General features: G+C 43.7%; 1 protein-coding gene across 2 annotated transcripts in view; it reads left to right on the top strand.

Moving 5' to 3' along the window:
* MAD1L1 (mitotic arrest deficient 1 like 1) overlaps positions 1–22438 on the top strand; it is a 2576418-nt gene that overhangs the window by 1469604 nt on the left and 1084376 nt on the right. For both annotated transcript variants that reach the window (XM_078664968.1, XM_078664969.1), the window contains exon 15: positions 19116–19206. In XM_078664968.1, the coding sequence (XP_078521094.1) occupies positions 19116–19206 (91 nt within the window). The remainder of the gene's footprint in view (positions 1–19115; positions 19207–22438) is intronic.

Genomic DNA, 22438 nt, shown 5'->3' with positions numbered 1-22438 from the left:
ACCCCCAGAGACGAAGTGGTGATTCAGACGTGTGTGGGTTTGCAACTGTACACGAGTTGTGCTTGTTTAGATTCGTGTTCGAGGAGGACACGCTGACCTGACATGGCACAGACACACTCTTTGTATTTTATACACTCAACCGCCCCCAGGCCACTGCTCCCAGAAATGTTGTGTGCCCCCACCAGTGGCAACGTTTGATAAACCGCTTAAACCTTGCCCTCACCACCAAAATCCAGAAAAGGAACACGCACTCGATTTGTCCACCCTGTAGCTAGCTATTTCGTGTTGCAAATATGTGTAAAACCCAACACCGGGCAAGCCCCCCTCCTCCCCCCCTCCAAATACAATGTAGAATTTGTATTCTGCACAGATCTAAAAAAAAACCTTCGTACCCATCCACGGAGACGAGTTCACATCGCTGGCTCTCTGTACAGAATGGAGAAGTTAGCTCGGTTAGCTACTCACTCATAGCAAGGACATTAACCCACTTTAAAATGTGTTTGTTCCACAACAGCTATCCACACGGCAAGAATGCTCTTTGAAAGCACCCGCACTCACCGACTGTCTTCTGGCGGGCGGGGCTCTCCTCCTCACACGGGAGCATTGCTCCCTGCAGCACTCCTCCGGCGGTCGCTTTGGGGCCGCGGGCGGGGTTCCTCTCCTCCTGGGCTCTCCTAGATGCAGCAGGGCTCCCTCGCATCACGGGAGCCCTGCAAACCGGCCGCCATTCTTCTTCTTTCTTCCCCCCGGGCTGCGGGGGCGGGCACTTCCGGCCGGCCGCGCTGGGATTGGCCGGCCGGCCGGCCAACCACTTCCGGGTCGCTGCGGGCAGCGCAGCGGCCCTTCTCCTTAGGTAGGCAGGCGGGGGCTGATTTTTACGGGCAAATGCCGGGTGGGCACCGGCTCTTTAAAGATAACCATCAATCGAGGTGGGCACTCGATCGGCCCACAAGTCCGCCACAAAACGGTCCAGATGCCGGGTGGGCGAGGGGGACACGGACAGCGGGAGGGGGTGGGAACGGGCACAAACCCATTAAAAAAAAAACGAAACTCCGCCCACCGCTGCATGACTACACAGAGGGAACGCCCAGGGAAAAAATCGCGGGAACGCCCCCGAATCTGGTCCGGCCTTGACGGACAGATCTCTGTTCCAATGGCTAGCCTCCATTTATGGAGCTAGCCAATGGGACAGGGGGGCGTATTCCATTCTCCTTACTGGAAATCAAGAGATTTCTCTGGAGGCGGAGCTAAGAGCTCCGCCCTCCAGCGAAACCTAAAAAGCCAGCTTATCTGCCTATACCCTTTTACTCATACTGCGTATCCGCCCATACCCTTTTACTCATCCAGTCAGGTATCAAACCTTATTTTCCAATGGCTACCAATTCAGATCACTGGTTTTTATTAACAAGGTTCCATCTGAATATTGTACAACTTTTATTTGCCTTCATTGATTCGGATGAAACGGGGTGGTCTCTTCCGCCATGTCCCTGTAATAATTTCTCGTAACAAAGCTCTCTAAATTTGTTTCTTTTGTAGCTTTTATACTATAACTAGAAGAGACGACTATTCCTGTAATTAAACACTTACACTTTGTGCATTGCAGACCAGCATTGGCATACCTTTAGCAATTACATTCAGGAGCTATGTTACTCCATAGCCAGCTTTGTTGTCCAGGTTAGGAGATCAGAAAATGTTTTATTGGGGGATAGGTATTTCTTCTTTTTTTATCAGGTGCATTTAATTTTTTTATTTTTAGCTGTACATGTATGTGTGTGTGTGTGTATGTATATATATATATATATATATATATATATATATTCATATTCATATTCATATATCTCTTAGCTTGAGGTAATAATTAACATATAAATTACCATCTTTATTTGACTTTGAACTGGTTGCTACTTCAGTCACTGGTACTGTATTGTCGAGATGTGCCATGAGCCAGCGTGAAGCGCCACTACAGTAAATTGTTGATGTTTAATGTTCAGGATGAATTGTATAATTATATATTGTATTATGTTTTATTGATTGCCTGTGTTGGTTTTCTTTTAATGCTCATTGTACGTTTATGGCTTTATTGAAGCCGAATATAATATTTTGAATGAATGAACTCAAACATTTCAAGGCTGATTTACAACAACAAAAAATAATAATGCTATCAGAAGGGAATTTTGAAGAGGAACTGAATAAGCCATCTAAAACATTACATTCATTTCCGTACAACTCGCATCAATTCATATTTTCTGTCAGTGTTCAAGGTTAGTTTGGTGAATCATTTGTTTTATTCTTGATTGTTGATTTGAAGAAAGAAAACTGGTTGACTGGGTGCAGGGAAATGATCTCACTGTTTGTCTGCCATGCTAATAAATGACGGTAGTCTAAAGAGAACTGACATTTTCACAGCATATTTTCAGTAATGTTCAAAGTGTTGCCCTAATAAGCATCCTGTAAGAGATGTGCGTTATTTAGTTCCATGAACCATGGTAAATGCTTTATCATTGATGAGTAGCTGGAGAAAAGTTAAGACTGCAAATCTGAGTGTCATATGTTTACATGAAAGAATAGAACCATTAAAATCCTCATAGCCAAACTTTGATTGTTCCCAGTATGGGTTCCCCAGAATAGCACACAGGGCTTGGAATCTGAGCGCCAACAGACATCTTGAGCCTGCTCCAGTTTCTGCATAACTTGTTTATTGCATACTTAGTGCGGCCTTACATGTTTGATGCAAACACATCCTTCACATTTCTTCTGTACAATTGAGCATCTGCTGGATGATGAACACGGTTACGTCCTCCAATCCTGCGCACTTTCAAGGCATCCTTGCTCTTTCGCACACACCATATCAAAGTCTTATTAAAAGAAGTGAATACAACAAATGGGGTTTTTAGTGTTTCAGAAAAGGTTGGGCGCACTGCCTAGTGTGAACGTTAATGTGTACTGATTGCTAAGTTAAGGCGTGGTGCGGAGAGGCGAGCGGATAAGACCCCTTAACCGCTCTAAAGTAGGTCAGTCACCTAACCTACGGGACAATGTAGAACAGCAATGCCCTCGCACACAACAATCGCGGTATTTCAACAGTGGTTAAGAAGTTTACAACATTCTATGCATAGAACCAAAATTCAAGACAATTGCAATCCTGTTCGGTTTTTTAGGTAATGGATGTAGGTTTATTGGTTCCACAACCAGCCGACACGTGTTTCGTCGCGATGGAACAAAATCACTGCGACTCCTCAGGGCTGGGAAAGAAGCACAAAAGTACAGATATGGAACACTTGGTCATATTCAGTGCATGTACATACGATTTTACATTTACATGCACTAGGTACAGTAGTGGGTATGACCAGTGATCAAGGTGTCAAAACAGAAAGATCCCACGAACCGTGGTTGGAAGATTCCATCAACCGTGAAGATAGTGGCGGTATGGAGAACATATGATTTTAGTGGTGAACATAAGCTAATATCAAAATATCACATTCTCCATATAAAACACATTGGTCAGGAATAAAACTGTGGGATGTTGGAGAGTTTTATATTCTGACAGAGAAACAGCTTCACTAAAATTGGAAAAAAGGACCACCACAAAAGGGCCTAGTACGGCGGCGTGACATGCATCATTCGAAGTCACTCTCACGTCTGTTGTGTGAAGTGAACGCATGCATGCCCAATCTCAGCAATCACTGTGAAAGAAATTATTTGCACGCTAAGAAACTCTCATACTTTATGACACGATCTAAAATCCTATAGGTCTGAAGTGATGTGTTTACACAGTCTATTAGCTGCAGTAGGGAAGATAAATTAAGGGGGCGGGGGTTATTTGGGAGGGAGGGAAAGATGGGAGAAGATGAACCAGGGAAAACATCTGTTGGTGTTTACCCCTAGTCACCGTGTATCTGTAGATCCACAGATATCATTAGACTACTGACTAGATGTCTAGCATACTGTATGCAGACATACACAAGAAAAGTAACCTCTCGCCGTATGAACTTGGTAGTCCTACACGTCCCAGCCGGGTACGTGTATCATAGGAAAGGAGAAAAAACGCTTTTAGCGTCTAGGGAGGTTCCAGGTGTGGTTGTACCTTCCTGTACAGAATATAAAAAAAGGGCATGTGTGTGTCAGAAGGAACCTCTGTTCATCGTTTCTCTTTAATTAACGCCTTGTTTTGTACCTGGCGTTATATCATCTTAAAATCACCACTCACCGTAAATATGAGTGACAAACGAAGTGGGGTTAATTAAATCTTCTAGTAGTGGTTTCCCAACGAGAATCTGAGTTCATGAGCAAACGTGCTGAGAATGTTCGATCGGCCGTGCTAGGAAGAAAAAAATGCAAGTGCCTCAAACTTATAAGTCCTGAAGTCTGGTGAGAACAGACGGTTGGTCAACAATCTCTAGAGTTATAATGTAGATCCAAATACCTTAATGAGTGTGCTCATCAAGCCTCTAACCGGGAGGGGATACACCTACAGGCTCCGGTTCACGCGGGTATGTCGTAAATCCGGAAGTGTCTGCAGGGGCAAAGCCGAAAGTGAATCGACATTATTAGCGGTCCCTGTGAGTGTTACCATTAATGTTACAGATCAGGAAACTTTTCCTGTCTCACATCGTAAGTGAACTCACCGTGAACACAGTATCCCTCCTCCTTTGGTTCCCGGTCGCCGTGTTCCAAATACGGACACGTGACAGGAAGGAGACTGGGATTAAATACCCTCGTTCGCTGAAACCCTAGAACGTAAATGGCAATGCCGGATATCTGCCATTAATACATTCTTGCGGCACCTCGTATCGAGTCCCGTGGGTGCTGGCAATAGAATGTTCCATAGTGTTTTAGGTGAGAGGTTGTTAAGGAACTAAATCTATCCTCATCTCATGAGACTTGCTGTCATGCGGAAAGTAAATTTAGATCATCAGCAACAAAACCATTAAGGCTGGAAATCCAACTAGTCAGTGAATCGCGAGCAAGTTAACAGTATTCAGTCGCACCAAATGTGTCATAGAGGACACGAAGAGCACCCACCTCCAAGTGACTTCGTGACTCGAATACAATATTGCAGAGAATTATTCCTGTACATTGTTGAACTTCAGGAAGTATATGTCATCACGTGGTGAATTACATCTATTTCTATATACAGAGTAAGGTTATGGAAAACAGACATAGGCAAGATTGTACAGTATTATTAAGAACAATGTAATTCGGATATATTATAACCGTTAGTAACTTGGACTTATTTGGAGAAAGATGATTGTGATACACGGTCACCAATGAAGTCTAAGGTTATACCTATCTTGTATCGAACAATGAACACTTACACGCCCAAGGCAACCCCTGATAACATGTAACTAGGTCAATCAGTCCCCTAGGAAGAATTGTAACTCCGGGTCATAATTGAGCCCATGTTCAATGCAATGTAAATGCATTATCCACATTGCTTCCTTTCGCCTCAGTGTAAGTTCGCGATTTCCACCTCTGATATTTAGTGGAATAACATCAATGCCAAAGAAGCGAACTTTAACATCGTCCTCCATAGGCTGGCATTCTGCAACATACAGTGCCACTGGATATTTGGGGTCTCTTTTTTGTATAGCCCTCATGTGTTCTGCCATCCTATCTTTGAGAGCCCTAATGGTGCTACCCACATAATTTTTGCCACATTGGCATTCTATGATGTAGACAACAAATTTGGTCACACAGGTAATGTTCTGCTTGATGTTATAGGTTTCCTTGTCAAATCCTGTAAATGTTTTAGTCCCATGTTTCCCCCACCTGCACATAGAGCAAAATCCGCACCTAAAAAAACCGGTGCTGTGTCTTGTCATCCAGTTATTGACAGTGGTGTTGCGGGGGACAGTGGGACTAAGTCTTTTTCTTAATGTTTGTCCTTTCCTGTAAGTGATTGCTGGCGTATCTGGAATCCATTCTTTCACTGTGGAGTCTGTTTTTAAAAGATTCCAGTGTTTGTTAAAACTTTTTCTCACAGTGTTATGTAATGCGCTGTAATCTGTTATAAGTCTCACAATGTTTTTAGAGGACTCAGGCTCAGTTCGTTTCTTGAGACTGTCTGGTCTCTTAGTTTTCCTTATTCTCTTTCTTGCTCTATTTATGGTTACCTCAGAATACCCTCTTCTTGAGAACCTATCACTCATGTTCAAGATGCAATTGTTGAATTCTGTTTGTTCACTACAATTCCGTCTTGCTCGGAGAAATTCACCATAAGGGATAGAACATATTTGATGTAGTGGATGTGAGCTTGATGCATGCAGAATACCATTGCAAGAGGTCGGTTTCCTATAGAATCTGCTGTGTAGTGCATTGTCTTTGACATAAAATTCTAAATCTAGAAATTCTATGCTACTCTTGCTGTGTTGCATCGTGAACCTGATCTCCCAAGTATTACTGTTGAGGTAATCAAAAAAGTTTTGTAGTAATTCTTCAGAACCAGACCAAAGTAATATGCAATCATCAATATAACGACCCCAGAAGATAATGGAGTCGATATATTGTGATCCTTTGGTTCCCCAGATAAGGTCAGCCTCCAGAGCTCCCATGAAGAGGTTAGCAAAGGAGGGGGAGAATTTAGAACCCATGGCCACCCCTCTTTTCTGTTGGTACCATTTGCGGTCGAACATGAAGAAATTATTAGTGAGGATAAGGTCCATCATGGAATCAATTCGCATATTCAATCAATTTGCATATTGTCTCATGTCAGAAACAGATTACTAAAGCTAGTTAGATGTAACCAGTTCACAAGTGACCATCGGGCATTCTTCTCCTTCTTACAGTTTTGTGAAAGACATTCCTTATGGGAAGAGCCACCCTAGGATAATGTTTACACCAAATTTAGATGTATTTGTGTCTTCTAATTAAAATGGCTTGCTAACCCAGCCGTTGATAGTAAGCATTCTTTGTATCTAGAGTCCGGGATCGAATGTGCAGTCAAAGACAATGCTAAGCTATGACGTTCCAAAGGTGGCCATGGAGGAACCAGGGAGATAACTTTACATTATTGAGGCAGATTAAAATAGGACCACTTTGTCTTTCTGAAAAACTTTGCTGCAAAGGAGAGCACTTGGAATTAGAGGGACACAACAGCATTAGGCCCTACGTAAATGGGGATGTTTGACTTGCTGGTTCTGATATCTGTCAGAAATAACTGCACAATGTTTCCTGAAAGTTGATTATTTCTTTCAGCGAGATTTTATTCGTTTCTATAGACATTAACATCTAATAACATTGTTGCTCATTACATAATATAAAATTAATCCCCTCCCCTTCCCCACGATTATCCCCCTGATGGTTTGTTGCAGAGTATTATATTCAATCTCATTTAGAAAAGCACATAAACTTTTGTTATGACATGCTGACAAAATATACCATAACATCACTTCAGCCGATCCACATATTAGCTAGATAATCTGAGTGTCTGAACTATCCCCTACAAGTATTCAGTCCAAGGACACCATGTATGGACATACATGCTCCCCATATCATGGGATTCCCGTGTAGGCTTCTGCGTCGCAAATAGGGACCAAATCTTACCCTCCCATTCCTTCACAGTTGGGATCACAGGGGATGCCCAGTTTCAGGCCAATCATTGCTTTGCTTCCAGAAATATATTAGTAGCTATTCAACAGTCTGAGTTAATTAGACGTGTCAAGTACTTGGATTTCACATTGAGTAAGATTGTGGCGGGGGTCAGACCTTATGAAATATCTTAACCACTTTCACATGACTTATGAGTTCCTTCCCAAAAAACTTCAAAATGAACACAATTGGGGATAAGTGGGGAGTCCAATTAGTAGTATGTAAAATACATGAACCACTAAGGTAAATTGTTTATCTGATATTCCCATATTTAGTTTCTCACACAAAATAATCCGTTGAGTTACATTAGGTCAAACATCAAATTACTAACATAAATAATCAATACAGAGGCCTTAGATTGGCCTACAAATTATCACAGTTAAAGGCTCAAAAAAGCCAAGACAATTTTGTAGCACAGAACTAGCCAGTAGCCAACACGTGTTTTGCGAAATCCTGTCTCCCCTTCTTCAGGGCAAAAGAAAAGAAGGTAAGACGCAAAAATTCAAAGTCACAAAAGTAGAGTAGCAGCAGAGAGGAAAGTTAATTTGTACTCTATTTGGTACATTATCTTCTGTGAGGTAAGTATTCAGCATGAAAAAATAACTGTTAACCACCATTTTGTGTTTCACTTATATAAAGTAAGCTTTTACACTACTGGAATTTGCTAAATTAAGCCAGGAAAGTATTTTAGAGACCAAATAGACAATTGAAAAGTCACAATAGCATAAGATCCCAAGATGGGTAACATAAAGCAAGAAGAAAGAAAGTAGGCTCATACTTACCAAAGTCCTCAATAGCGATTAAATAAAGCACAAGAAAAGCGACCCAAAAGTACACCGGTCCTGCACAATAATGGCATTCAATCTGGTGTGATGCATGTGAACATTTATTTATTAAATGAATTTGATAGGCGCAACAGCTACCCAAAAAGGGTTTCCCGGCGCCAGGACAGGGACTGGAAGCAAGAGAAAGCTGAAAAATGGGAAGAAGTTACTGATTGAATAACCAGGTCTTCAGGGAACTGCAGAAACGGGGATAGCTGGTTTCTTTGCGGATGGCAAGAGGGAGAGCATTCCAGAGAGTAGGACCAAGATAGGAAAAGGAACGGCCACCCATCTAGCAAGTTTAAATCTGGGCACCATGAATTTTTCCAGAGAAGCAGAACGGAGATGACGATTAGGGACATATGGGCAAGCCAAAGTAAGCAGGAATTAAGGAGCTAAATCCCATTGATCAACATCCAAACATAACAACCAGTTTCCATAAAATATCCCCATCGCGTTGATGACAGTTCAGCCATCACATTATAGAAGATACCTGTGACCCAGTGGGTAAACAGTAATGATCAAAATACCATTTAATTGAACCAAACCATTCTCCTATCTTGCATTTATTTGTTAATAGTAACTCCAATTATACGCTAGCCATTAAGAACTACCATTGCAGTATCCTACCACTCGAAATACAACAATAGTTTCTTTCAGCTGCATTGATAGAAGTGTAAGTCCCTGCATACTCAATAATTGTTCAGTCCATAAAGTGCAAACTTAATATGTCTGGTATCCCAATGCTTTGTTGGTGCACAACTCATGCCTTACCAATTTATCAAAGCCATGTAGGTATAACAGCATGATCCATAATAATCAATCTAAAGTAAAGGCATTTTGATAGCAAAGCTAAAACGAAGATAGACACAAGAGAAAAACATTAAGTGAACGAGAAATAACATCCTGTGTTGTGCAACCGTTATCAGGTGAAGAGCAACATAGGTACATATACCTACGCATTAAAATACGTTTTCACCTCAGCAAATAGCTATGCAGTACAAGAAAGAACAAAAAGGTAAAAACAAAGCTAACTAGTTTCTAGCCACAGTTTAACCAAACCAAATGAACACGTGACGTACAGTTAAGCAGCGCATTGCTGCATAAACCTCCTCCTCAGACAATCCAAAGTATCTGATAGAGACATCTAGTTGCAGATTCCTTAACTTAGAATTATCCCCAGGCGTCAGAATGGATTCAGATATTTTTTTTGCAGCAGCAGCACCTCTGCGCGCCGGGAGACGGCACCACGCGACCCCCGTCCTGACGTCATCAGCGAGGTCATATAAGTCCCTCTCGGCGCGCTGATGTCAGTTTCCTTCTTTTCCGCGTGAATCCGGATTAAGCGGTTCCTCTGGCCTGTTTTCAGGCCCCTTTTGACGCCTTTGCATTTGGAACAGTGTGCGATGCCTTCAGGCTTTAAGACGTGTGCCTCTTGTTCGCGGACAAATGTCCGTGACGGACCCACACCTTATCTGCATGTGGTATCTGGGCGAACACCACAACTCGACGGATTGCGACACCTGCCAACAACTCAAGCTGAAGTCCAGCGCCGTAGACTTGCCTCCCCTGCTCCGTTCCTTTTTTTTTTTTGAGCCGGAGCCTGTTGTGGTTGAGGCTGAGCCGGCGCCTGATGAGGCCGAGTTGGCGCCGCCTCAACGCCGGATAATCGACTCCTCTCCGGAGGAAGTTCGGTGTCAGCCCAACGTCCATCGACGCCGGATCCTTCCTTGCCTCTCCCCCCTTCTTTCTTGTTACTAACTCTTTTCAGTGTGTTTCAACATGCTTCTTCCGAGGCTGCCATCCTGCCACCGGTGCATTAGGCGGGTTCCTGCTATAGCGCCCGCAGCTGCGTTGGTCTCTTGGCTCGTCCTTTTTAAATATACCCGCATGTGCCTGACCACTGGCTATCCTTTTTATACTCCTCTGCCTATCATCGCTCCTGCGAGGTATGGTACTATATCCCCATTTTTCAGGGAGCAGTTGGGTGCCTTGTACTCAGGTTTGTCATCGTTCTGCACGACGACGTTTTTCTTTTGCACGTTTTATAGTACACTTCGGTGCCTTTTCATGCTGTTTCAGCAACAAGGGTTTCCAGGGTTCTGCTCCCAGGGGCAAGCCTCCTCTTTTGGATGCTCTTCTTCTTGGGGGTCTTGTCTGTCTCGTTCATGTACTGAACAGTCCCTCTCTTCTGTGGGGGTGCATTTCTCCTCCCGGTCAGAGGTGGTGGTTCTGAAGATCTGATGTTGTTCTCCACAGCTCTGCGTGCTCTTATTCACGGTTCCTATAGGCACCTTCGGTGCCTCGGATGACACATCCTTCGGATGTGTCTTTTTTCCTTTGGGTGTCACCCTTATCTGTGTCTGGTGTGCCTGCGGGACAGTTCCTCTTCTGAGGGTCGTCCCGGGTGCTGCGCCCTGCATCTCTGTCTCCCTTTGGGTGCGTTCTTCCCCTTGGCCTTAAAGTTGCTTTGTTGGGCAGTCCCGTACTCCTCTTAGCTACGCCACTTTCATGTCTCTGTAGCTGTCTGCTACGTGCATGTTCCTCGTTGTGGTCCGCCTCTGTGTGCTTCAGTGTGTTGCTGTCCGACCCTGTCGCTTTCTTATGACTGAGTATTACAGTTGGCGTGTCTTATGTTTCACGCCTGTGCTTCTGGGAAGTTGCTCAGTTCCTGCCTGGTGCACTTCGCTTCCTGGCTCGTGCCTGTCCGGCCTCCCTTGCGTAGGCCCGCCGGATAGGCTCTGATTGTCGCTCCATGTTGTCCTCTAGATCTTGGTTGGTGCCCACTTAGCGCACCATTGGGCTCTGGGAGTAGTTCTTCTTTCCTTCATTATGAACTCTCTCTTCCGTTCCGAGATATGGCTTAGTGCCATTATTCCATCCCGTCTTCACCCAGGTGTGGTCCCGCACCCTTCTGGTCGTCTTCTGATTCCTTTGCCTCCCATTGTCTTTTGCTCTTCCGAGCTGCTGGATCTGCTGATTGGTTGCACCACCACAGCTTTCCCCAAAGTCCGTCACCCTGTTGCCGGCTCAGTGCTCTCGGGCTCTTTCTGTTGTTCTGTCGCAGACCCACCTCCTCCTTGGGGTATGGCTGTGGTAGCTATTCTAAGTTAAGGAATATGCGGCTAGATGTCTCTATGTAAGGGACATTTCTACCGCGCGGCTTTCACTCCAAGGAGTATCTTGGCGCTCACACAACTCAGGTGGAAGAGTTGGAAGGGAAAGGAGTGACCTGTGTTCTACACAAACATTACACCAAGGTCCTACATATAGCGTCAGGCAGAGAGAAAATCCAAGTTTTTAATGCCTTCCTAAAGGGGGCTTCTTGAGAAAATGACCGCAAAAAAAAGAGGGAGCTTGTTCCAGGCCTTAGTGCCCAGTACAAAAAGGGATTTACCACCTTTTGTGGCCAGCTTGAAATGGGGAAGGGTAAGTAAGTTCTGGCTTGCAGATCTCAGACAACGCGTTGGATGATATCTTTTAAACCCGTTACGTAAATAGGTTGGGCCTTGTTGGTGAAATGCCCTAAAGGTAATTAAAAGAAGTTTAAACAAGATCCTTTTACCTATTGGCAGCCAATGGAGAGTGTTTAGTGCTGCTGAGGCTGACGACTTACGGGGCAGGCGCAGTACAAGGCGGGCTGTCGCATTTTGGACCATTTGTAATTTGTGGAGAACAGTTTTATTAGCTCCAACATATAATCCATTCCAATAGTCCCGCCTAGAACTTATTAAGGCCACTGCGACTGTTTTCCTTGCCGATAATGGAAGTAGATCGAAAAACTTCCTCAGTGCTTTTATGATTTGAAAGCACATGCCTGCTACTGCTACAGCCTGGGGTTTAAAAGATAGTTGATTGTCAAATTTGATGCCCAGATTGCGAGCGGAAGCAATTGTGTTGGGGGGTACTTCGGCTTCTGCTGGCCAGGAAATTTTTGGGGAAAAAAGATTGTGATTCCCTATGGGTAAAATTTCTGTTTTTCCGGCGTTGCACTTTAAATGGTTGTTCGTCATCCATTTAAAGGTTGCTGCAAGACAATCCTTAAGATTTTCTTCGGCACCTGGCCGCTCCCTATCCAACACTAGTATGAGTTGAGTGTCGTCAGCGTATGAAATGGAACTGATCTTGAAAGACGCGATCAGTTTCATCAGGGGTACCATATAAAGATTAAAAAGGACAGGGCTCAAACTAGAGCCCTGAGGGACCCCTGAGCTGACGTCTTTAGCCTCAGACTGATATGAGCCAAGCACTGTTACTTGGCGTCTGTTGGTAAGGAAATTCCTACACCATGCCAGGACCTGTCCTCCTACCCCTGCGGCAGCCAACCGGTCCACTAAGATGTTATGTGAAACCGTATCGAAGGCTGCCGACAGGTCAAGTAGGATAAGGACGGCCTTCTTTCCTTGATCCATTGCTGCCCGTAATGTTTCTACGGTGAAAAGTAATGCTGACTCGGTCGAATGTTCTGACCGGAATCCTGACTGGTTGGGGTGGAGAACGTTATTCTTCTCCAAGAAGTTAGTCAGTTGACTATTGACAAACTTTTCAGTCAGTTTGAATAGAATGGGTAACAAGGAAATTGGGCGCAGATTGGAAAGGGTAGTAGGATCGGCAAGGGCCTTTTTTTGGAGAGGCTTAACAGCTGCAAGTTTCCAATCATTAGGGATACTTGCCGTAGTTAGAGAGGAATTGATAATCCTGTTGATCATCGGATTAACCATCTCTATTAAAAGATGCAACACCGGAGGAGGACAGGGATCGAAAGGAGATCCCGATTTGCTGGCCAAAATCGCTTTAGCAGTTTCCTCCAAGGATACTGGAGCGAAGTCATCAAAGCAGGGGGAAGTTATCGTCTCCACTATCTCTTCAACATCCATCGTCGTAGTTACTCCTGATGGAAAGGTCTTCGTGATAGCCAGGATCTTATTATCAAAGTAGTCAGATATCGCATTACAGAGATCCTGCGATGGAGGAATCTCTTGCGATAGAGCTGAAGGATTCATAAAATCCTTGACAATCTTGAAAATTGCTTTTTGTTCCTGGCCTGCCATAGATACGGCCTGTAGATAGTGTGTTTTTTTTGCGGATTTTATTCCTGCATGATACTTCCGTCTTGCTGCTATATAGGTGTTACGTGCAGTGGTGTCGTAATGTCGACGCCACCTCCGTTCCAATGCTTTGACTTCACCTAGTTCAAGCTTTAAAGTTATTGAAAACCAGGGGGCACTCTTTTTAATCTTCCTGGGTTTAGAGGTCTCATTTCTAGATGACTTTAGCAGAGTTCCCGCTCCAATAATCCAGTCACAAAAGGTCTGATTGTCAGTCGAAGTAAGATCGACTAGGACTGGCATACTGTCTTTTAATTTGTCAATGACGTCAGGTCTGCTGGCTAGTGATTTCCAATCCGGGATAGTTTTAATTTTAGGTTTGTTGTTACACTTCGAAGGATTTATAGTAGGTTTCAAAATCCCAACTATATTAAAAGGAATGAAAAAATGGTCTGTCCATACCTGAGGGCGAGGGGATTTAACTGTCAGGTTAGAGTAATTGGAGCAGATGCAATCTAATAGATGTCCCGCCTGGTGGGTAGGTTCCCAATTCACAAGTGTGAGGCCTAACACTTCGATTATATCCATAAAGCAACTAACCCCAGAATCATTTGGGGACTCAAGATGCAGGTTGAGGTCACCCAATACAGAGAAGTTGGAAAATCTGAGTGTTAAATCACTCAGCGCATCGCCTACTGTATCCAAGAACTTCGAAGGGGGGCCCGGGGGACGATAGATGAGGGCCCCAGAGAAAACAAATGTATCGTGAATTTCCAAGGAGAATGCTAAAGCTTCTGCCTCTTTTATATCCGTCAGTTCTTGAGTGGAACATTTAAAGGCGTTACGATAGATAATTGCAAGGCCCCCCCCCCCGTTGTCCATGTCTATCCAAACGTTGGATAAGGAAGTTATGAGGGAGGGCTAAAGCTAGGTCAGGATTACACCACGGCTTTAGCCACGTTTCTGTGACCAAAAGCCAATCCAAACGTGAATCAATAATGAGATCATGAATGTTCTGGGCATTTTTCGGTAAGGAGCGTGCATTGATTAAACCACCCCGCACTAATAAAAAGTCAGAGGGTGTCTCCATTGAGGGTTCAGGAATTAACGTCGTATGACAATAGGCACAGCAGACAGGGCCATGCCAACTTTGAGGGAGTATAGCACAATTACAGGGGGCTTGAGGCCCCTGCAAAGATAACAGAAAGTCACGCGACATACCTGAATCTAAGGAGTACGAGTCAGTAATGAAGAGTTGCTCAGAACTCTCCCGCCTCTCACGCCTCCTTAGCGCTGACGGGCGCAGACAGGCAGACTCTGGCTTGACTCAGGCCAGATGTACGAGTTACTTACCTTACAGCAAGTGGTTGCAGTGGCAGGATCATGCTTCAACATCATTCGTGGACTTAGAAAGTTCTTTAACTTTCTCCCTTTGGAAGCAAGGAAGACAGTTGCAGTGGCATTAATTTCATCACGCTTGGATTACTGCAATAGCATATATGCAGGAGTGAATAGAGCTACCCTGCATAGGCTGCAGGTTGTCCAAAATGCTGCTGCACGCCTGGTGCGAAATCTTCCTAGGAGGTCTTCTGCCTCTGCTGCCCTAAAACAGCTTCACTGGCTCCCCATACATAAGCGAGTGCTTTTTAAGATAGTGGTAATTACCTTTAGAGCGTAACACAAAAAAGGGCCTAAATATCTGCTCTCACGGTTCAAGCCGTACATACCAGCTCAGAACCTGAGGTCATCAGATATGTGTCTCCTGACAGTCCCCAGATTCAGATTGGCCACTAAAGGAGGAAAGTCCTTGGCCGTTCTAGGTACCAAGGCTTGGAATAAACTCCCACAAAGCCTGCGGCAAATTCCCACTGAGAGCGAATTCAGGAAAGCCCTGAAGATCCTGGATTTTTAATCTACCAGACACGGTTAGCAAACTGCTAGTCTAGGCTCTAAATGACACTCGGGTAATATGATGTGAGTAGTTTTCCGGCCCACTATCTAGGCTACGGACTACAGCGCCAAGATGCTCCTTGGAGCGATAGAATGCGCTTTACAAAAGTTGTTTTACATTTACATTTACATGTATCTGGTAAAGACGTTGTCTAGCTGCAGATTCCTTAACGCCCACCCATCCTCCCCGTTCTGCGAGGACCTTTCCAGGTGGGGTTCTCCCCTCCTTTCAGTTGGCACTGGTCTTCATCCAGGGTGCTCAAGTTGGTGCGACCCTCTCAGACTTTGCCTTCTGCAGCTGTCTCTCTCTGGGTGGCTTCTCTTCCTGTGGAGCGGTGCATTTCGCTTTCTTCTTCACAACGAGATTCATTTTTTCCCTTTCTCTGCATTCCTTCACTCTGGTCCTTCAGTGTGGGGTCTTCTCCTGTTCTTTTCCCTCCCTCCTGCCTCCTCCATTGGTTTAGGGTTTCTCGTCTCCTCTGCAGTCGCCTTCCTTGGGATCCGTTGGACTGTGCCTCGGTCCTTCGATCTCTACAGGGGAGAGTGCCATTCCTTGTAATTGTATCTCACAGTGGATTGTTGTTCTTCCTGTGCTCCGCCCTTGTTGGCCGGCACAGTTCTGCGTTGTAATGGCAGTCTTCCTGTTGTCTGTCGGGACATTCTTCCCTTGTTACTCAGCCTCTGGGGAGGGTCTACGCTTCGCTTTGCGGGGTTGTTTCTCAGAGCGATGCTCTGCCTTTACTTCTTGGTTTGTTGGTATACAGTGCCTGACACTGTCCTTTATGATGATATTATGCATCATCCGATTTCTTTGGTTTATGGATTTTTCCTCCTTTGCACACTGTTACCATACTTTCACAGTTTTGTTGGTGGCTTCGCGTTGTGCGGCAGAAAAGTTTATCCGAAGAAAACTGACGTCAGTGCGCCCGGAGGGACTTATATGACCTCGCTGATGTCACGTCCGTGGATGACGTCAGGAAGGGGTCATGTGGCGCCGTCCCCCAGCGCGCAGAGGTGCTGCTGCTGCAAAAATTGCAAAAAAATATCCGGATCCAGTCTGACGCCTGGGGATAATTCTAAGTTAAGGAATCTGCGGCTAGACAACATCTCTAGCAGATACATCGTTACCGAAGGTAAGTAACTCGGTCAACGGACCGCTAGAAGACCGGTTATAAAGTACTCGCATTCTCCAATTATTGCAACTAGCTGAGAAAGTGGCACAGTATTCGTCAACGTAAATTCAAAATAAATCAATCTTCATGGCACATTCAGGAAAACCCAGACTGGAAAATATACACAATAAGGAGCAACAAGTCCCGCATTAAGAAACTATGACATGGCAAAGAGGATCCACCATCAAAGGGCAGCAAAACAAGAACATTATGCTGGCCATAGTTGAAAGTCGGAAAATGAACTATCTTATTAAGTTATATAGTCCAAAATATAACAAAGTAATCTTACAGTGAATAATACAGACAAAACCAGTGAAGTGCAAAATATGCAATAAAACCTGCTAAGTACATACATTGTCTCCAAAAGCAACAAATCAAAAACTCTATTTTAAAAGCAAATCATATTAAGTGGGAATCAAACGCCCAATTGGCCCTGATCATCAATGATTTATATCCAGCCGTTGTGCTAAACCAGCTCTGTTCACACTGTAAAAGGGTAAACCAAAATTATAACCAAAACAGAGTAATACTACAGCAAATAATATGGACATAAACCTGTGGAGGTACAAAATATACAATGAGCCATCTGAGTATATATACTGTCTCAGAAACTGACAAATCAGAGTTGCTACTTTAAAGGCAAATCATATTGAGTGATAATCAAACCCCCACATAGCCCTCTCCATCAATGATGTATGTCAAGCCATTATGCTAAACCAGCACCAGTCCCACGGTCCCATTGTAAAAGGATAAACCAAAATCAAAAAGAACCAAAGTTCAAAATCAAAAAATGCCAACATACAATCGCATTATATTATACCAATTTTGTATGCATAATCTCATTGAAAGCAGAACAAGGCGGAATCTAAAAGCAAATGATAGTCAAAAGCAAGTCATCTGATGACACAATAAATTAACCCCAGTGTCAGCATTTCAGAAGCATGACATCAAAACCAAATTGTTTTGAGTGGGAATCAAACCTCCATATCGCCCCATCCATCAGCGTTCCATACCGAGACGTAATGCTCCACCAGCTCCTTTCCCATAACACATGGTAAGAGTAAAACAAAATCAGTGTCACAGATTAAGATAAGAAATTATCACCAGGTAATAGTATAGGCCTCGCTCACTCTCATTCTCATAATCACGAAGAGACCAACACATAGAATCAGTAGCCATGGGTGAAAATCGGGAAAAAAATCTTCAAATAACACATCGATGTAGGCGAGGTGTTGCATTCAATCATGCAAAACCAGAGGACATGAATAAAGTAAGGCTTTTGAGGGATGAAGTCGTTCTACTACTCACCCTGAGATTTAAATTATAAAATGCAAAATGGTGATCAATCTGAGTCCTCTGATACCACCACAGATAATGACAATACAATAGCAGCCTAGTATTTATTGTGTTAAGAAAATCTAACTAAATGGACATTCTTCTCCAGGTTAGTATATTGGTGAATACAGTATGGTGAAAATACATTGATACAAACAGTTCTTCTTGAGATTAGAATTATAACAATTACATGTAGAGACATATTATTACTTAAACCAACAGAAGATTAAAAATGTCATATTCAGGTCCCATGGGGGTACACATGTTACAACCCTCTCTGTACAGGAAGTGGCAACAAACATATATATAACACAGGACTATCATTACATGGTAGTAAGCATTTCCCAGTCCACATTCAGACCCTGTTGTACAGTTTGTAAACAATTTATCCACCAACTCTCCTTACAGCGTAGTTTTAGATCTGTCACCACCTCTGTGGTGTATTTGTATGTGATCAATACCCATAAATAAAATGTTATGGATCTGGCCTCGTTGATGATGCTTGGCAAAATGGACATCAGTGGGAGTCTTCGCGTCTGCGTGTCTAATTGCCCCTAAATGCTCTTTCCATCTTACTTTCATAGCTCTTTTGGTCGAACCCACATATTGATGCTCACATACACAGATAATCATATATTCACAATTTGTGTTACAGTTCCTAAAATCACTTATCCGAAAACATTTGGATCGATCATGGTTAAAGACCTCCACATCTTTGTCATTAACATATTGGCAGCATACACAGCCTCCCCATTTGAAGCAGCCCGTAGGTTTTTAGTTAAGCTATGTATTAGCAGTGTTTACTGAATATCTTCTGGTGTCACTGAGGCTAAGAATGATCCTGAGTGCATCAGGCTTCCTATGTGTAAATGCCAAATTTCTCTATCATTTTTAAGGCCAGCTGGAGAGAAGTTTGTGGTTCTAATACAAACCTACATCTGCCAAAAATAGATCATCCTCAAATTGATGATCCTATTATAAATGCTGATAATTTACGTCTGCATTCTCTTATTTCTGATAGATTGTCATGTTTACCTTTTTATTCTGTTTTTAAATATTTTAGCAATAGTTTTGCTGCACCCCGCGACAATCCTTCTATTCCTGGAGGATGGTTTTTAGTTTTTACTGAACATTTTTAGTATCATGAATGTTGGTGATTGCCTGATTTTGATTGTGCCTCTCACTCTCCACTTGTGCAGATTGAAGGTTGAAGAGCTTGAAGCAGAACGAGGGCGTTTGGAGGAAGCCAAAAATAACCTGGAGATGATGCTGGAAAAACTGAACATGCAGGTAGGTGCAGCAGCAAATGTCAATATGGGGATTTGTTTTCATATGATCTAGTTGCCTTTACTTTCTAGAACCTGTGGCCACTAAAGTTGGTTCTCCCCTTTTCCAAGGTCTTACCAACAGAAAATAACATTGAAACCAATACATATTTTTTTCTGATTTATTGTGCCTTACAAAAATGTTCAGACTTCTTTTCATTATTGTGATGTTACCCCCATATGTAATGACGGGACCGCAGCACCATGTGCAGGTAGATCCTTTTTTTAAAAGAAGCTCAGAAGTAGTAGACCATGGCCAGTTGAAGCTGCTAATATTTTTTTTGTATTTTATAACACTTATGATTACCTGTCTCTGGCACTTTTCCAAAAGTTTGGTAGTGTGGTTAGGTACAAGTCTGCATAGGACGCATATGAAGCTTAAAATGCACAGATGGTTCTACCTTATTAGCTACAAGCGCATCACTTGCAGAGACTTTGGCGTGCACCCTTTGTAATGGGGGGAGAGGGTGTACAAGCCCCAGAAGCGACTTACTGCAGAGTAAAACGTCTAGACTTATTGGAGGTGTTGAGTAAGATATCTGAAAGCTTGACAGCACAACAGAAAGGTAAAGTTTGAGTGGACTCTATCACATGTCAGCATTAGCTTTGAGGGATTGGTATTAGGCAGCAATAGCTTCTCAGTGCCAGGAGCACCTGACAAAGGTCAGTATAGCTGGGTGATAGTCACATGACAGATTATCCTTTGATACGCTGGTGTGGCTAGTTCATATAAAGTCAGATGCCAGATCAGCAACTTAATTAACGTGAATCAATCTCCGGTCCTTTGTTTCATTTCAAATGGTCTTGGGCCTAACAATCATTGCTGGATTAGGATTCAGTAGACATCCTAATGTACTCCAAATATGACTTAAAATGTCTTTCCAGTAAGTTTGCAGACATGGACAAGACCACTATGTAGGCTGACTATCTCCATCATGTCTACATTCCCTCCATCATTTACCCGCTGAATTACAGTACACACGCTTCAGTTTAATTGGGGCGATATGCCACAACGTCATATGTTTATACGTTGATTCCCTACTTCGCACATTTTTACTTAGAGGGGATATCTGTTCACAATTTCTGCCATCGATGGAGAGAGAGAGATGTCCTTTCATAAAATAGGCTGCCATCTTTTCATAGATGCACACTGAATGTTAGGGCCTATGCCAGTGAGTGTCGCATAGGAATTAGAAATCAGACCCTGGTGTAAGCAGCAAAGAGTTTTTTCCATGTGTTTATAGATCTAAACGCTACTATCTTGTTCTCCCGCGCCTGACTAATTGTCGCAATTGAAAGTAATGTATGGGCTCTGATTCTCTAACTTGGAAATCAACTTTACTATTGTCAAATGTTTTATTCATACTTCTCTGGAACAAGTTGTGAAGCTTTATGCAGCCTCCCCTTTACTACCTGCCAAACTCGCCCTACTAGTCCTCAGAGTAACATCTGGGTGGAGCAGGAGAGGGCTAGAAGGAGAAGGAAAAGAGCTGAGACTTCGATTTCTAATTACTGAGTCTTACACTGCCAGAGTAGGGCACAGGATCTCTGAGTAGTAATAGACATGGATACTCGCAGCCCTAGACTGCCATGGCACATCCCATAAGCCTCAACCCACATAAGCCTCAACCCACATAAGCACATAAGCCACAACCCACTATGTCTGTATCCATACGAGTCCAGTCCCTTTCTGTTTCATATAGAGACTACTTGAAGAGAGAGCAGAGCCGGGCTGCTTGCTAATATTGCTTAACATCCAGTTAGCAGAGGCCTCCCTACCTCCTACTTGCTTTTAAAATCTTCCCTAATACTCATCCTTGTTTCCCTGTCCAAATACGGGTGTCAATAGCTACTGAGAGGATCTTCGTATGCTTTTGTGGAATCTTCGCCTTGAGAGCCTGAAAAATATAAAGTAAGCTGGGCAAAATATTCAGTTTCACAGCCGCAACTCTCCTCAAGCAGCATATGAAAAGATTCTACCATCTTTGCAGATCAGTAGTGATAGCATAAATGAGCCTGGGGTAGTTTGCACAATAAAGTCTTTAGCGTTTGGGTGCACTATCAATCGCATCACCCTTATCCAGAGAAGCTTGTGGTGCTCTACCTGTTTGACCAAGTTCAATAATTTTCCTACTACTCCTCCTGACAGGGAATCCAAGTGAGTGGAGACATTTAGGAAGCACCTTTTCTTTTCAGCCAGTTTGGCCCTGCAATGAATCAACTCCTCCTGTTTGTTGGGCATTAATGCTTATGCCCTCTGAGACTCTGAGGCGTAAGTTCTCCCTAGTGTTCCAGAAGACCTCCACCCCTCCGTTTCACAGGTGATTCAATATGGTTGTGTTGCAGTCAACTTAGCCGTGCTTGTGACGGAACCAAGCCGTTATGAGTCACGGGCGAGCTGTGCTCATGATGGGGTGGTTCCATCACGACTCCGCCCACTCGCTAATTCGCCCGCACAGGCGGGGAATCAGTGCCGCGTGGGCGGAGCGGCCGCAGCATGACGGAACCACACCGTCAATAGCACACTCCGCCCGTGGCTCATGACGGCGTGGTTCCGTCATGCACAGGGAAGGGGTTAAGATGTGCTGCGCATTGGCTAAGAAGTAGCCACCGGAAGGTCTGAGAGCCATTTCCACCAGTGCTAAGGCTGCTATTACTGTGTTTACTCATTGAGTGCCTGTCCTTGAATACATTTACAAAGCAAAACAAACAACCGCAAAGGTAACAGGATTACAGTAGCCGGGAATGTAACTTCTGGATCCCGGTTCCTCTCACACTTTCCCCACAAGCGACGTCCCACTAACTAAAAGCCCTGAAGAAGTCCCAGTTTGGGACGAAACGCGTCGGCTGTATGTGTTTTACTGCTTATCGAAAATAAAGAATACAAGAAGAACTTCAACATCTCTGAGATATTTCTCCTCATTGTGCTTTAATACCATTTGCACTTATTGTTTCATGTTTTGTGGTGCACCTTTGCGGTTGTTTGTTTTGCATTGAAATTCCCTAGGGAAGAGGCACGGTGATGATGGGTGCCATTCAGTGTGCACACAACCCCCTGGTTTAATTTAGGGGTTAAAGAACTTTACGGGGGAATAGCTAGTCAGGTGCTGACTCTAGGAAGGGTCCATCATTTTTTCTGTCCTACATTTACAAAGCACTACTTCCATGACAACCAGGTCCGGCTGTAAGGGCCCTTT

The sequence above is a fragment of the Lissotriton helveticus genome, chromosome 10 (genome assembly GCF_964261635.1).
Source record: "Lissotriton helveticus chromosome 10, aLisHel1.1, whole genome shotgun sequence".
Taxonomy (NCBI): Eukaryota; Metazoa; Chordata; class Amphibia; order Caudata; family Salamandridae; genus Lissotriton; species Lissotriton helveticus.
This window is presented reverse-complemented; position numbering and strand designations above follow the sequence as displayed.